The sequence below is a fragment of the Onychostoma macrolepis genome, chromosome 09, assembly GCF_012432095.1.
Source record: "Onychostoma macrolepis isolate SWU-2019 chromosome 09, ASM1243209v1, whole genome shotgun sequence".
NCBI lineage: Eukaryota > Metazoa > Chordata > Actinopteri > Cypriniformes > Cyprinidae > Onychostoma > Onychostoma macrolepis.
In genome coordinates this window covers 25,474,864-25,492,514 of record NC_081163.1, presented here as the reverse complement: position 1 = coordinate 25,492,514, position 17,651 = coordinate 25,474,864, and the positions used below count along the sequence as shown (strand labels likewise).

At 36.1% G+C, this 17,651-nt stretch overlaps 1 protein-coding gene across 6 annotated transcripts in view; it reads right to left on the bottom strand.

Moving 5' to 3' along the window:
• The window catches only part of myo3b (myosin IIIB), a 138,364-nt gene that overhangs the window by 3,438 nt on the left and 117,275 nt on the right, over positions 1-17,651 (bottom strand). For 5 of the 6 annotated variants that reach the window (XM_058787029.1, XM_058787028.1, XM_058787031.1 and 2 more), the window contains 3 exons: positions 14,349-14,449; positions 13,841-13,887; positions 11,896-12,083 (listed from right to left, as the gene is read on the bottom strand). In XM_058787029.1, coding sequence (XP_058643012.1) covers positions 11,936-12,083; positions 13,841-13,887; positions 14,349-14,449 — 296 coding nt within the window. In that variant the 3' untranslated portion in view covers positions 11,896-11,935. Of the gene's footprint in view, positions 1-11,895; positions 12,084-13,840; positions 13,888-14,348; positions 14,450-17,651 lie in introns of those variants that run through there. The other variant, XM_058787032.1, reaches the window with a different exon arrangement.

The following is a 17,651-nucleotide window of genomic DNA, read 5'->3' as shown; positions in this document are numbered from 1 at the left end:
ATGAGTTTACATTAAAATTAATTTGCAAACAAAGTATCTTGCCAAATCTGATAACAATTTGAGAAATAATTGAGATCTCTTCTGAAACTTTAAAGTAGGCCTGAGAGAATACTGGGGTGTTTTTCTTAGAATAAAAATTGGTGAATCGCTTTATTTCATTTAATCTGTGTTTGAATCACAGCCAGAACTGAGATATTAAAGATTTAGTTTGGCATTTTAGTGATTATATTATATCCCATTAGTCATCCAACTCAGGGTTAATAATAAAACTACACCTAAAAACCAAAAAACCTATTTTATATCAGGAAACATTTATCATTTTCACGCATTTAATTTGATGTACTAAAATAACTAAAACTAAATAAGAAAAGAAAAAAAAGTATATAGACAAAAAACTGACAAAAACACAGCAAAATTCATAAAACACAACAAAATTATTAAAGTAACCACAACTAAAAATATTAGTAAAACTATAATAGTATAAATGATACTAAAATAAAACTAATTCAACCACTTTCTTTTTTTTATGATGGCAGAACTCATATTCTGTAATGATTAGTGTAGAGAAGCTAATGTTTCAAGCTGAATTAGGTAAATTACTTTCCATAATCGTTATGTTTGTATGATTATGATGAGCAGTAAGAAACCGTCTGAACTGAGATGGCTTGTCCCGACTGTAAGGGACAGGTTTGTTGTTTTGCCTCCTGAATGTAAACAGGTCCTGGCCACTTCTCTCAGTGCTCGCCCTGCTTGCGTTTACTCAGTGGCAGCTGCGAGCACCATCTGGGAGGGCTTGAGCAAGGCCAAACAAAACAGGTTACACCTTCGGCCATGCCAAGTCCTGTAGCCTATTCCTGGTCTGCACAAACAACAGGGGCTAATCGCAATTTCATGCTCTGATTTTCCCCAGACCTCTATCCAAGCCCCGCAGGAAAAGAAACTTTAGCTCATTTTCAGGAGATATGGGCTACATGCGCTTCCATATGGCCGTGTTCATGCAGAATAGTCCTCAGCTCATGATTACAGGATCCAGCATTTTCATGTTGTTTCTTCAACTACAGGCACTTTTGGAAAGATAAACTCCCTTAAATCACACTTTTCACAGTGTATTTAATTTTTGTGTTTCAGTGTTTAACAGAAGATTTTCATACATCAAAGGACAAATTTGTCATTCCCTCTCATTGTGTGTCAAATAGCATGTATTGTGCTTAATAGCGTTCTGTGGTGGGAAAGACATTTTTAACATTTTCTTTTGTTTGCTAACACTAATTTTACAGTTAGGATTTTATTTACCCTACACACACTCTTAAAAATAAAGGTGCTTCATGATGCCATAGAAGAACCTTTTTGTCTAAATGGTTCCATAAAGAACCTTTAACATCTGAAGAACCTTTCTGTTTCACAAAAGGTTCTTTGTAGCAAAAGAAGGTTCTTCAGATTATAAAAAGGTAAGAAAGATATGGTTCTTTAAAGAACCTCTGACTGAATGGTTCTTTGTGAAACCAAAAATGGTTGTTCTATGGCATCGCTGTGAAGAACATTTTAAGCAACTTTATTTTTAAGAGTGTAAACAATTAAATACTATTTTAACCCCTTTTATACAATTTTACAAACTAAAAGCTTGTTTGCAAAAACAATAAAAACATATTTACATTGATTTTTTTCTTCTTCACAGATCACGTTTCATATTTCATCTCATGCTCTTCACTAACACTGTTGTCTACTTGGTGAACAAGTAAGTCTTGTGACTTATTGCTGGTCTGATTGCCAAATTGTGTAAAACTATAAAATAAATATATAAATATAAGTCAATTTTACGTACCCTTCAAAAAGATAGAGTTAATTGATCAAAGACAGTTAAGATTGTAAGTAAAGATTGTTAAATAAAAAAAAATCTATTTCAAATAATTGCAGTTCTGTTCAACTTGTGTATCACAGTTTCTACAAAAATATTAATCAGCACAACTGTTTTCAACATTATTATTTTTTTAAATATCAAATCAGCATATTAGAATGATTTCTGAAGGATAATGATGCTGAAAATTCAGCTTTGATCACAAGAATAAATTGTTAATTTAAAATATATAGAACTATAAAGCAGTTATCTTATATTGCAATAATATTTCACAATATTACTGTTTTACTGTATTTTTGATCAAATAAATGGAGCCTTGGTGCGCATTAAAATAACCTTAATAAATAAAAGTTTTCAAAAACAACAAAAAATCTTACCAACTGGTAGTGCAACAAATCATGTAATTTTGTAAATATAGTTTTAACAATACAATTTTTAAAATTATTTTTATATTTTAGGAGCAAAAATCTGGGCACAATAATGAAATGTACACATAAAGTCATTTTTAAATGTAACAAAAATAAATTATGAAGCAGTGGTGAAAAGTTTCCAAAACGTTTCAGAAAAAAGTTAGAGATCCTGGAACATAAAGGAGCCCGTAGTTGAGGAAACACACTTAAGTTCATGCGAATCAACTGACAAAGTAAAGACTACTTTGGTAAATCTTTTAGACACAAGACTAGTTTGGTAAATCTTTTAGACACAGTTGGCTAATAGCTCAGTTACTCCTGAGACAGATGCCGAACATTGGCGAGATTTGGCCACAGCCCACATTCAAGTCCAAATGCAGTGGGGCAAAATCTCCCACTTTTATCCCTCTGGTATTCACTCAGCGCTCATGCAAATGTGGGTAATTCAGCGGGGCATAGAAAGCCCTCAACAAATTGCAGGTGTTAGGAAGCCGAAACAAAGGCCACTACAAGCCCTAATGGCATCCAGCATCATTAGCAAGTCTTTGATGTGCGTACTCCACTCACTCTTTTATCTCCTTCTCCCCCTCTCAGCCCTTCTCTTTCTACATCTTACGCTACCCCGCTCTCTCCTTCTGTCTTTCTCCTCTAACCCGCTCTCTTTCCGTGGTTCTTCATTAAATCAGTCTTTAGGGAGGGCGCCCACTCCTGTACCCGACATCTGTTTGGCTCTTATGCCTGTCTGTCTGTCACACATCAGTCAGCGTAAAAGCGGAGCACCGCTAATCTGCAAATATCCTAAAGTACCTGTTTATTCTGAGAGGCGGCGAGCAAAGACGGCAAAATAAAGTGTTTACTTTCATTCCCAGCTTTATTATCCCACCACGATTACGAGATGCGGCTCACAGGAAGCGTTTACTAGCAAACGAACATATACGCGGGAGCGCGGGAGTGTGTGTGTTCTTATGTATCAATGGCATGTTACCTGCTTTACATCCCAGCAGGTTTGAAAGAGAGGCTTTGGAAACACTGCTATTCAAAACTCTTCCTTTGAACTCTAGAGGATATAGAGACAGGACAATGCCAGTCTATTTGTGTTCCCCCTTTGAAGTCCACCCTGTCTATTAGTATGAGAGAGTGTGCTGTCTGACAATAAATACTGCTCTATCTGAAGATTACGGCTGCAAAATATCTGAAAGGTGCCACATTGCTCCGCATACTTGGAAAAGAAAACACACGCTCTAGAACAAACAGTTAAAACCGAGGGGAAAAACTCTTCGGCGTTGTGTGCCGACCACATTAAAAGAGATCGTCGGGCGCTCCAGATGCGGAGGGTGCTTTAATGAGCGCAAAGAATAGGCCGTCCTGGTTTTATTGAGAGTTATTGAGATATTAAAGTGCACAGGTGCAGGGCCAACATTGTTTACCGGAGCAGACACGAGTTTAGGGATCATCGGTAGCTTTAGCTTGTCAATAAAAGCATTGTGTTTGACAGTTCTACAGCTCTGTTTAATTCTCAACCTGCTTCTGATTATTAAACGTCACGTCACACGGAGTTTCTTTGGCCTGATATTGTCTCGGTTAACCAAGGATGCCTGCTGAAGAACAGTCTCCACCGTGAAGGCGAACTTCAGAGGCAAGCACAAAAACTAGAGAGCTTGTTCAAAATTGATTTCCATGGCAAAACAGGGCCAAAATAATCTAGGGAACAAGATCTCTCTTAATGGATTCGATGTTCTTTAAAGAGGCACTCGCGGGTGTTAGAGTGACCTATTTCAGCCGGCGCTTTTCAGAGGAACTAAATATTCTCAGACGGGGAATAATGCTCGCAGAATATTCTCATTACCGCCTCATCCAAGAGCAAGAAAACTGGACATGGCCAGCTATGATTAGAACTAGAGCTAGTCAGCATGCACACACTGACACACACGCTACACAAACGCGTTATTAACAGAACTTTGTGATGATCATTTATCTACACTGCCTCTGTCTGCAGGCATAGGAATTACTGTCATTTGTAATTATGCTTTAATTCATTTTGTTAATCGTACATTTTAAGTCACATGTACTTTGTAACACACAAGAATTATATCTACATTCTCAGTTGAACATAAAAATGAATTCTAAAACCCAAATCTGGTTAATGTGTGTTTGTTATAAGCAGTGATGGGAATAACGGCGTTATAAATAAACAGCGTTATTTTTTTCAGTAACGAGTAATCAAACGAATTACTGTTTCCCACGTTACAACGCCGTTACCGTTACTGACAATAAAATGTGGCGTTACTATATTATATTATTAGAATTTAATTTTTCAGTTCATCTGAATGGATGCGCAGTGTAGCTGTATTTGACATACCATAAACTCTAGTGTGAAGGCGCGCGACTCGCCGTCGCTTTCTCTCACATACACGCACGCAAAGAAAGATACAGAGCAAGAGAGTCTTTCATAACATGCAGAATTGATGCGCTACATGTAAACGATATTCTTTGTTGTATTTTCCTGTCAAAATAATGGAGTACCTTTGGAATTCTTCAGCTTTTAAGAACTGCCGGTTTCTCTGGTAGTGGGCGGAACTAAGGCGCAAACGACAATCTCATTGGCTGACGCTCACCTATTATCGTCCCTGTTTTGATTTCAGTAAATCAATTCGAGCGAACGCAGACAACGTGATTAATATTCATGAACCCAGCAGCTCATTAATCCTTAGTGCATTTTATATTGATGACAAATATGCATTCATACTTGGTTATTCTAATTACTAAAGTTCTATCATCATATAATATTAAATTATCATAATATTATATTATAATGCTTGACTGACTGATACTAAGTGTCAGTAGATAAATAGTGTAGATTAATGTACAATGTTTTATAATAATAATTTATTCTTTTTAGTGTCCATTTCATTAATTTAACATATTTAATATTGGGGATATCCAAAGTTATTTGACATTTGAAGATTTTTAAAAAGTACCGAAATAGTTACTTTCCCTGGTAATTAGTTGCTTTTATAATGATGTAACTCAGTTACTAACTCAGTTACTATTTGTGAGAAGTAAATAGTAACTAATTACTTTTTTAAAGTAACGTGCTCAACACTGGTTATAAGTAGTATTGGGGAGTAACTAGTTACTAGTAACTACAGAAACGAAACATGAATACAGATATGCTGTTTTTGTTCAAATCAAAGACGGATCTGTGTGGTGCGGCTGACACAGAACAGCGTACACTATTTGCGCCCAGCGGATATTCTCCAAAATGGTGCTACTCTGACGCACAGGAGACGAATTGTTGAATAAAGTCGTTATTTTTATTTTCTTTGCGTACAAAAAGTATTCTCGTCGCTTCAGTCAGATTGAACCACTGATGGCAGATGGACTATTTTGACGATGTCTTTCATACTTTTCTGGGCCTTGACAGTGTTATTTACTTGGCAGTCAATGGGACAGTCACAAGCCTCCTGGTTTTCATCCAAAATATCTTAAATTGTGTTCCGAAGACGAATGAAGCTTTTACGGGTTTGGAATGACATGGGGGTAAGTGATTAATGACAAAATTTAAATTCTGGGGTGGAGTAACCCTTTAAAAGTCACTAATCACCACAATCACAGTGTTTGACTGTGATCCAATGTAGATTTTTGTCAAATGATGAGGCAGAAATATATTGTAGGTAACATTTCAGAAGAATTATTTGGGTAAGATATGCAATTACAACTTCTGTGGGACGAAGTAATGTAACTAGTAGTGTAATTATTTTTGCCAGAAAGAAACAAGTAAAGGACAGTAATTGCAAAAATGAACAGGGAAAAGTGGACCACTCTAGACAAACATCATCATCATTAAGATAACCGGAAAACCAATAATATCTTCATTAACAACAACAAAATGTGCACCGCATTGAATCCCCATACCGCTAAAAAATAAATCTGCACTGATCATGAAAAATGTTGCAAAAATTTCCAGCATCTGATGTTTCATTACCCCAAAGTGTTGACTATAATAATATGGGATGATTGTCAACAAAGTCGTATTGAAAACACTAGAGCAAATTGATCCACTTCTTTAGTGACAGATAAATAGATTGCCAGATTGGCTTCTCACAAAAATGTCACACATAATTTCAACCGAAATATAGGTGAAATCTTCCACTTCTTCATTATTTTCAAAGAAAAAAAAAAAATCCTTCATAAAGTTTTTGGCATCTCTAAATCAAACTGACTGACAGCAGTATTGGAGGAAAACCATCATCAAATCAAAATAAAATATAAAACACTGCAATTGGCAACAAACACACAGATATGCATCAATGGTGAGAACCTAACCAAGTACACACTCAACAAACACATCGTGACATAAAACGGACAAACAAAGGCCACCAAAAGAAGACAGACTGTAATTTCAAATCACCAAAATCACTTCCAAATGAAATCTACATCCCACAACTGCAATGAAAAGTGTAGCGACAAGAAATGTGAATTCTTACTAATAAAAAAAGGATGAAAGTGACCTGTATCTGCATGTGTTTACATTTACATTCAAAAACACACTCATGTACATCACTTGATAGCCACATTTTGTATTGTACACTCTTAAAAATAAAAGTGCTTCACGATGCCATAGAAGAACCTTTTTGTCTAAATGGTTCCATAAAGAACCTTTAACATCTGAAGAACCTTTCTGTTTCACAAAAGGTTCTTTGTGGTGAAAGAAGGTTCTTCAGATTATAAAAGGGTAAGGAAGAGATGGTTCTTTAAAGATCCTTTGACTGAATGGTTCTTTGTGGAACCAAAAATGGTTCTTCTATGGCATCGCTTGAGTGTAAATATCTCTATATTGTGTGTGTTCGAATATGTGTGCAATATTTATTCATTCTTTGAAAATATTGAAAATTTAACCTTGCCAATGCCAATAAGGCAAGCATGCTAATAAGGCTTTTTTTGACCTGAAAGGAATTGAAAGAGAAAGACAGAAAGACATGGAGGGTGTTTGAGAGAATAAGATCTAGTCTACATCTTCACTAAAGATCAGATTTTCTTGTGGGCCCTGAGGGGTCAACAACTGCAGATGAACCAAATGATATGCAAATTTCAAAAAACAGCGCCACAAATTGGCTTGTGTGCGCGGTGCGGCCCTTATCATCTCAGAGAGAGTTTTGTCCAAAATTTCTCATCTACACCAACATCACGGCAGGTCCACAAATGGAGGTGTTGAATAAAAGATTTAGAGAAAAAGTAATACAAAAAAAAAAAAAAACATGTTAAAAGAACAAAGTTGAAAACAATTTGAAATGCGAGGCATTCATAACAGTCTTATCTTGCTCTCTTCATGTCTTTTTGTCTCCGTTTCTGTGAGAGGGGATCAAACGCAAAGAATCACTTTTCATGTGCTAATGTTATCTGCCTCCTTGAGGAGAATTCAAATTAATGATTGTATCATTATTGGTTTGATAAACTGTGTTTAATGAAAGAATTATATCAAGGATGTGAATCAAAAATAAGAAAGACATTGTAGGGTATTCCTCAAACTTTCCATAACCATGAGAGGCTTTGAAATGCAGATATTGCCTGACGCTATGAGATAAGGTCAAATCCATCTCTGAGAGTGCAGGGCTGTCATAAACATCACAAAGGGGCAGTTAAATATTTGGTTCACAGGGCCCTAAAAAGCAGTTTTACACAAACGGACAATTTCCTTTAAAATACTTTAAAACAAATATTCATTAAATGTTTAGTTAAAGGGGTGGTTTACTGCTTTTTTTTCTTTGCTTGATTGCATTTATGGGGTGCAATATAACATGTCTTCGTGTTTCGTTTGTTAAAAAAACGCCTTATTTTTCATATATTTCACCTTTATTGTAAGCCGCTTTCTCCTCTGTCATTTGAACGACCGGTTGACTTCCTGATTCTATGAAACCACGCCCTCAGAAACAGGCAATGGGCTCAGATTGGTTAGTTGGGCCGGTGTGTTGTGATTGGCTAAACTGCGTACTGCACATTGTCCGGAAACTTCACGCCCATTACCTTCACAGGCGACAGTCGCATGTAAATAATGGTGTCAATATTGCCGTATCAGTTTGAGCCAGAATCAGACCCAGAAAGCGGTAATGAAGAGAGTCAAGCAGAACTTCCGCAAGCACGGCTCTTACAAAACGTTTCTGAATGGAAGTTTGCTGTTGTGATTACATTTAATTTTTTAAAGTTTGTACACGTTTGTCTTGTACACACAAAATAGCATCGAACTAACTGGCTACTATAACCAAACAGCGTTGGCTTGTTTACGTTCTTGATCAAATCGAAAAATTACGTCATAAAGTATACATGGAAAATACATTTACAAAATTAGTACATAATTACAAATTCGGGTCCAAAATGTTTGTACGCGTTTGTCATAGACACACGAAATAGCATTTAACTAACTGGCTACTAAAGCCAGCGTTGGCATTTGTTTACGTCCTTGATAAAACTAAAACATTACATCTGAAATTATACATGCAAATACATTTAAAATTATTAAACCTTACTTACAGGTTGTGGCCCAACAACTGCTGCCTCTGGTTTTAAAGTTGGAACTGCTCCATGTTTTAGTAATAGTTTCTGTGTGAATCCAGCATTGAACTCGTGTAGATTCTGGAAGCTGTCTTCCGTAAAATGCGCAGCACAGAGAGCTAAATTAGGATTGTAATTGTCAGGAACATAATCAAACATAAATTTTAACCATTGTTGACGAACTACAGCATCCGTAGGAAGCCCGAACACAGAAGACCTGACAGCTGGGTGAAAATAACACCGTTTCGACGGCATGGCTACAACTCTCCACTACAACTCTTCCTCTTCGACAAAGCCGCAGAACATGGCCTTGCCCCCTTTTTTGCGTGTTCCGGAGGGAGGGGTTGATGCAAATTTATGGGTTTTTTACGTATGCAACCCGGGAAGTATCTCGTTGTAGTCCCATATAAGTCGTTTTTGTAGGCATTAAACTTCCTGATTTTTAAAAGACTTTCAGCGCAGCAACTTTGCAGATACTGTTCATGCACCAACAGCAACATTACACACTATTTAAAATGAAAAAAGTGAAATCGCAGTAAACCACCCCTTTAATTTATTCTCTGATTTTCAGCACCATTTCAGTGTTTATGATTTAAAAAATAATAATAATAAACTTTTTTTTGCGGTGGATTACCTTCATAACTTTATATACAAAGAACCTTAATTGGACACTGAAATCACACTCAAAAATGTCTGAATGTCACGGCAGTAGATATAAAATATCAAAGCAAGTGTCAACAACTGCTTTTCTCCTCACTACCTTCATTTTTCTTCTTAATTTTGCTCAATGTCTTTTATTCAGCTGGTGTTTTGGTAATTTTTAGTGGATGTATGAAGTCAGTTCTCCTCAGGTTACACTAGCAGAGGAACCACAGGTAAAGACAATCACACTAACTATCAACATGATGCACTACAATACAAAGTGTCACATTACTGGTTGATTTCATTTAATCAGTTATCTATGGAAGCCCCTTTCCGCTGTGCAATAAAAAAGTGACTTTTATTTGCACAATTTGGACTTTTTCTTGCAAATCTGTGGGGAATAGTGTGAATTATGAGATATTATAAACACAGAATGTCTTTCTTTCAGGCAATTCTGAGTCTCCCATTTGCGACTTTTGATCTCACTTTTGTTCTTGCAAATTTTGCAAGTTTGTATCTCACAATTTTACAAACAAAGTTATCTATTTTATCAGTTCAAACACATTTTTGTCAATGTCTTCCTTTAAAAGTGTGTTTGCTATCTTTAAAATAAATGCCACTTTTTTAACTGTGTCTTAAGTGTCTAAGTGTGTTTTGGGGCCGCTGTATATGTGTAAGAAGTCAACAGAAAGTCAGTTTCTGCAGAATAACTGCTGTTGTGTCCTGAATGACTATAATGACACCACAGGACGTCAACGTCTCCAAACTCAGTGAGCTCTATCATTAAATTCTTCATTCATTCATGCCATGTGACATCTGCACTGTCTGGCAGGTGTATTAGGGTGAAACGTGTCTGATCTGACAGTCTGCCACAGCAAACAAGACTACAACCACAGAAAGAGGTGGAAAAAATAGTGCAGAAATAAAGGGACAAACAAAGCAGCCTATGAGTGATTTGTTCATATTGTTGGGATTGTAATGCTGTACTTTAAGTTACTGAAGACTGAAACATGTTTCTCTGAAGAACAGAGAGCGATACTACCACTGCCAGTCCTGTGCCGAGGATACATCTTCAAAAAATACAGATGGTTGAGTTTCTAAAATCTGCTTGGATGAGCCATGTCTGAGGCCAATTCAATTAAGCAGTAATTATTGCTTTATTGTTATTATATTCATGACTAGAATGCTGGATTGACCAATCAAGCATTATGGAAAGGCACTGTTCATTTTATAACACAGGTCTATCCGGGACCACATATAAACTTGTGTATTATTCTATAGTTATTAATTCTATATTAATTCTCTGCACTAATTATATTACTTAGTACAAGAATGCATTTGCATATTATTAAGAAATGGTACTAATTTTATGAAACACTGGTGGCTGTTACCCTATTGCTTTTTCTCCTTTTATACAAGCAATAAGCTACTTGAGGCAGGGCACCCTATTAATAGTTTGATAAATTTTATTTCCTGTTGGCATATTTTCTATTTAACAGGATGTTGGTGCTGGACAAATCGAAGGTCTTGTCTGAGTTCTATCTAAGGTTATTATAATTAAATAATAAGGTTGCGATATATATATGAGTAGCATAACCTTGTGAAAAAGAAGTGTGTTTAAATGCACTGAATGTGCACATGTAATTCAAGTGTAATTCAAATCTTAAAAGTAAATTTTTTAAAAACTAGCAGATAATATTATGAAATAAAAGGTCATTTAGGTGTACCGAAAGAAAGCACACTTCCATGACTATGTTTCTTATACTTAAATCCCTTTTTAAAAGTGCACTTTGTAATAACATAAAATGAAAAGCATTTAATGTGCATTAAAAATGTTTTTTTTTTTTTATTTTTTAAAATTTAAAGAAGTTGATTGTAGGACTTGACTATAATTTAAACTGTAGTGTGTTATTTGATATTACATCTATAGTAAATAATTTTAAATGTTCAAGTGTATTACTTCTACGGTAAGTACTAAAAGCGATGCTTTCATGTCATCTTTAACCATGGTAAAATCACTGTAAGGAACCGTCTGTAATGGCTTTATTGCAATTGCTTTTAAAGGATAGTTCACTCAAAAAAATGAAAATTCTGTCATCATTTACTCACCCTCATGTCATTCCTAACCTGTATGAATTTCTATATTTTGGTAATCAAAGAGCTTTGTCGATTATTGACCACTGTAAGGACAAACAAACAAATTAATTAATTTATAAACCTACATTTATTAAAATATATTTTATATGTTTCAGAGAACAAAGTCGCACATGTTTGTAACAAAATTAGGGAGACTAAATGATGACAGTACTTTAATTTTTGGATGAACTGTCCCTTTAAATACTTATAACCATGATGTAATATGTATCTAAGCCAATAAGTTGGTAGTGGTGCTGGTTGGTAGTGTGTGTTTAACTGTGTACAGGCGCAGTGGTTTCTCACCAACTGTCAGCACGTGTTAAAGTGGTGGGCGGAGCTCAGCTCATCTGGATGAGATAATGGGAGGGACAGTGGGTGTGGCAGTCTTCAGGTTTGGGGAGGAGCCAGATAAAACCTCCTCCTCAGGGACGGCTTCTATAGTGGACAGTAACTGATAATATTCATCCTCTCCATCCAGAAGCTTGATTTGCCTGAGAAATGAGAATGAAATATAAGAGGTTCACTGATACATTAAGGCAAACGGCATAAACTGTAAAAATACTGTAACCTAAAACTATGCTTCATGTAATACAGTATCTAAATTAACTCAAAAATCAATTTAAAAAAAAAAATAATAATGTAACTGAATTAACTTGAATATATTATGGGTTTTTAAAGTAGTTTCTTGAAGTAAGCATAACGTGGACATTTTTTTTTTTTTAAATCAATGCCAATATTTTACATTAAAACTTGTTTGACATTACATTAAAGCATCAGGAAGAGGGCTTATTGTAGGTGCTGTGTCTCATAATTTCTTTCAAGTCTTTCCATGTTTTAAACATCAAAGGTTGTACTTTTATGCAGATTGTTTGATAGGGCCGATAAGAAAATTGTGTTAAAAATTGTTAGATCAGGCTGTTGCATGAAGCATTTTTAGTTATGGTATAACTGTGTGTTTTGGAAATCTTAGTGTGATGCTGATGCACTGGGCACAGACAGCAATTACAATCATGTAGAGGAAAGAGCACCATAATCTTTAGTTTTTATATGAGCACTGCATACTTCGCCAGATATGGAAAATTCAGTGATACATCTCATTATTTGCATACCTGTATCAGTACAGATTTTTAAAAGTACTTCAACTTAATTTAATAGTTTTTTATTTATGTTTATTTTCACAAATGTATTATTATTATTATTTTCATAAATGTCCCCTTGAGGCAAATAAAGTATACTTTGAGTTTTGTCTTCAGTAGTTCAATGAAATTGTCCTATGGTGTGGCAAATTAATTCATTAAATTAATTAAATACAAACATTTAAACATAATCTCTCAACTAATATGAGCTCATAAAAACTGCATGCATAACGATGATAGAAAAATTAGCAAAATACTGTTAAAAATATTCTTTAAAGTACTTGAAAAATAGCAGAACATGCAAATTTCCCTAATTACATTCTAAATTTAATTGGCTGCATGTCTCTTCTCGTTTCCATTACAAGATACTTTAATGACCTTTCCACTATCTCAACTAGTTACTTCAGCCTCACATATATTCTCTGAGCTCCTCAGAGTCAAAACATCCAGACTTTCCTCTGTGGGTGGAAGATCATTTAGTATCATCACTCTGAAATCCTGAAACTCACTCCCATTGAGTCCCTGGAGCATCTTCTCCATCCACTCTACTTTTTTCACAATACTATTTCCCTGCCTCTGACTATTAATGTGTGTGTTTCTCATGATAGTCAGTTGCATTTGTTTCTGAAACATCTCTGTGGTGAAGCAACTTCAGTGCTACAAATACAGACACTAAACTAATAAAATAGTGTTTTCATTTTAAGTGTTAAAAAAGCAAAACAAATAACCCTAAGAGGTTAAAACGACAAACTAAACAGGCAAGAAAGCTGCCTTACTTTTCACAGGGGTTAAAAATAATAAATAAATAAAAGAATAAGCAAGAAACGGTTAATCCTTTCATAAAGAGCGCTGATATACAGCCTGCTCGAGGTATTAGAGGAACCAGGCTTAACTTCACAGACTGTGAGGTCACATATCTCACAATTAATACATGCATTCTTATATCACGTCTTCTCTCCTCCCAAAAATAATAGGGGAAAAAAGGCGCTTCTTAAATAGCTCGTATTTTCAGCTGCGCATTTGCATGAGAAGCAAACAGAGCCGTGGTCTTCTCTGCTCCCCTCCTGAGCTGGTGGGGTGTTTAGATACGAAGAAGGAAAGCTGTTATTTACCCCAGTTTTCTGGGTTTCCTCTTGCTCCCCTGATAATCCAGACTTCTCTGCAGAGAGGACACAGACCCAGCGCACGCAAACACACACAGACAAACACACACACACGCGCACAGAGTTAGAAAAGCTTCAGAAAAGACAAGCGCGAAGCAACGAACATGCGCGAGAGAATCATTAATTTTTAATTCAAAGTGATTTTGTGTTGAATGTGTGCAGATGCTGATAATATCAGAAGTCACAGCATAATTTTTCTTGATCAAAGCGCGCGGGGCTGAGGCTGATGAGGCAGGCATCTTGCTCGGCTTTGATAAACCACATCAATTATTCACCGTGAAGGGAGACATCCTCACATGAAAGCAACAGATAAAGCGCCAAAGCACATGGTGGAGACAACAGAACGGCAGTGCGGCGTGGGGGTGGGGGCTCGGGGGTCTGGCACAGGTAGCTTTAATTGTATTATCATCTGGAAACAAAGTTAGACAAAGGCTTCCATGAAAGGCTTTGAACTCACGTTGAGATGGTTGTAATAAAGACTGTCTTCCGGGCTGTTCAGGAGCTTGGGCTGCTGTCCTCTTCGCCGAGGGGAACGGTGCTGTAGCTTCACCGTCGGACCTGCGGGACACACACACACACACACACACACACACACACATGTGCGGGACGGATCAGTGACACGTCTCCCATTGTGTTGCCCTGCAGGAATTGTATAAGCAGAGCAGCACAAATAAAGCTGACATAAATACATCACGCTGAACAATAGTGCACTGCAAGATTTTTACATTTCTTGAAGAAAATGTGAGTGCTGTTTGCCCTTGAAAAATGTTGCTATGCGGTGGCTGAGTGCTTTGAGTGGTAATTAGGTGGTTTCTTACTGGTCCAAGTCAACAGAGTGCAAGTCTATGGGATTTTTCATCCATTTTATTGTCCGCCATGCAGGCTAAAAAACAGTTGCACTTTATTTTACAGTATGTGCACTTACAGTGTACTTACCTAAGAAAGTACTGGGAAATATAAGGTAACTACATGGTTTAGGTGTAGGTTTGGGGTTAGTAGCATGTGAGTTCTTACCCAGTTATTGTAATTACTATAATAAGTATATAGTAAATTGTTACCCAAAAATCAGTAATGGAACACCACTGTGTGTCCTGTCATTGTCATGTCCTGTTCATATTGCAGACATCAAAACATCACATTACATGTACTTACTTAGTAATAACAGTTATTACAAGTAATTACAAGCAACCAATCCTAAACCAAACCCTAACCATAGTTGTATAACAAGTACATGTAGTTAATTAATATTACAGAAAATTGATTTAACTAAACCGTAATAACAAAAATAAACTTCAATACACTGTAACACTTCAAATAAACTGTAACTAAATGGGTTTTTTTTGTTCAAAACACTGTATATCATTCAGTAACATTTAAAAAAAAAAGGATCTCATTATGTTCACCAAGGCTGCGTTTATTTGATCAAAAATACAGTAAAAACACAAGTATTATTAAATATTAAATATGATTTCAATTTAAAATAACTGTTTTCTATGTGAATATATTTTAATATGTGATTTCTTGCTGTGATCAAAGCTGAATTTTCAGCATCATTACTCCAGTCTTCAGTGTCACATGATCTTTCAGAAATCATTGTAATTTGCTGCTCAAGAAACATTTATTATTATCAATGTTGAAAACGGTTGTGCTACTTTTTTTTAACTGTGAAATGGTTTTTTGAATAATTCCTGCTATCATATATGAAAGTAGTTTAAATATGCAGTGTGTACTTTTCACAATCATACATGAGTCCCGACCATCTGATCCACCAAAATTCTGTCGGTTCACAATTATCGTAGATCAAACAGCATGTCAGGAAGAGGAGAAAGAGAGAGAGTCTTGCTTCCTCATGTTCACTCGTAACCTTTCAGATCTACAAACACGACAAAATGAGTAGAAATCCAGGACACCTTTCTATGCCGCCATGTATATTTAATATCTGGGCCTGTTTCATCTTGCTTTCATTTCAGACGAATCAGAGCTTCTCCGCTCATCATCTTTCCAGATCCTCCGTAAATCTTCTCTAAAACAGAGTTCAGTGATGTAGTCGTTCTGCAGAACGCTCCGGAACAGAATGGCGTGATGGCTTTGAACAGACCGCAGAACATCTCTATCCTTCTCACACTTCAAAGTGTTGAGGTTCAGTCTTTCTCTGGCTGGGTGTAATTCTACTTTGCATAGATTTGACTTTCTGCTGCTTCAAAAGCGTTTAAAGAGCGGGTGATGTGCTCTACTGCTGTACATTGATGCACTTGTAATGACTGCACAGTTCTGGTGCACAAGTTCTCCAAACGGGTCAAGAGCACTCAGTGTTCACGCTGCAACTGCTTTCAACTTTAAATTCAATTTTTCTTTGCGCAAAAGTTGACTTTTCCCATCTCCCATGCTTAAGGACCTACAAGGTTCCTGCATAACAGAACTGCTCTGCAAGTCATTTCACGATTGTAAATCAAAACTGGTTTGGACAGAAACTCAATATTTACCCAATGAGAGGAGATCAAAAAGAGAGCATAACTGTTTAAGACTAAAATAAGAGATGAAAAATCGGAAAAGCACATTTATGAAAAAATTTGTTCTGACAGCAAACCAGTAATTTCATCCAGATACTAAGCATACAGAAGAATATTCCCTCCCAGCAAAATAATACTGGGAAAATCAATCAATGAAAAAAATGTACATTTATACTGAATATAATCTAATAGTTATTTACTAAAATAACTAGTTCACTAAAAGTCTTAGATTAAATTCAACAAATCAAAACCTGTGTTAATACATGTGCCAGGTGTATTTAACAATGCATTTGTGCAAATTTGCATGAATTAATAAAAATATAAACCTTCAGTGCAATGTCACTTTAGATAAAAGCATCTGCTAAATGCATAAAAAAAAGTTATTATTGAAGACAAAAAAGTTTGTAATCATTGATTATAATGCAATAAATTGCTCCTCCTCTAAAATGATTTGTTGTGTATTCCCCTTCAACTGCCCACTTTTCACCATCCAATCAATTCTCATTGGATAAAATTAAATCCCACTTTACACTTCTTCCTTGTTGAACATCCTCTTATATCACATTTAATTTAGTTGCTTAATGAGATCTGAAATGCGAGAAAGTGCAACTGAACTTGTAACTAAGTAAAGTGAACGTTGTTTAAACAACTGAGTGAGACAGAGAGAGAGCAATACCTTTCACTTACTCTTCTAACACGAAGTTTAAATAGTCTGACCTTGAGCCATTAGTGATATGTAAGATCCACTACCACAGACACACACACATACACAAACACATGTGGGTTAGTGGCTGATCCTCCCCCTTTGTCTGGGAAATCAGCAGCATTTGATCCCGAGCTCTCCCTCAGGGCTGCCGCTCTTGCTCTGATAGACCAGCAGCACACGGGCAGCCAAAAGCCATCTAAACGCTCTTCATCCTGCCTAGGGCCCGTGTACCACACCGCTGGAGCAGAGAATCCCACCCTAGACAAAACCAGCGGCTTAGCCCTCTCCATAATCACAATAAAATGTAAGCTTTTTTTTCTTAGAAAACTGTTAGACACAACTGTTATTGAACTGGCCAGATAATTAAAATGTATGAATTTATTAGAACTTTCATTACAGTTTTTTTTTTTTTTAACTGCTTACACACTCTTTTTTTCAAATCTTTACACACAAATCCAAGAATTGCACACACAAAATGCAAAATGCCACGAATCTCTTGCAAAATAAAGTACTGCATTCAAAATATCACAAACACATTTCAAAA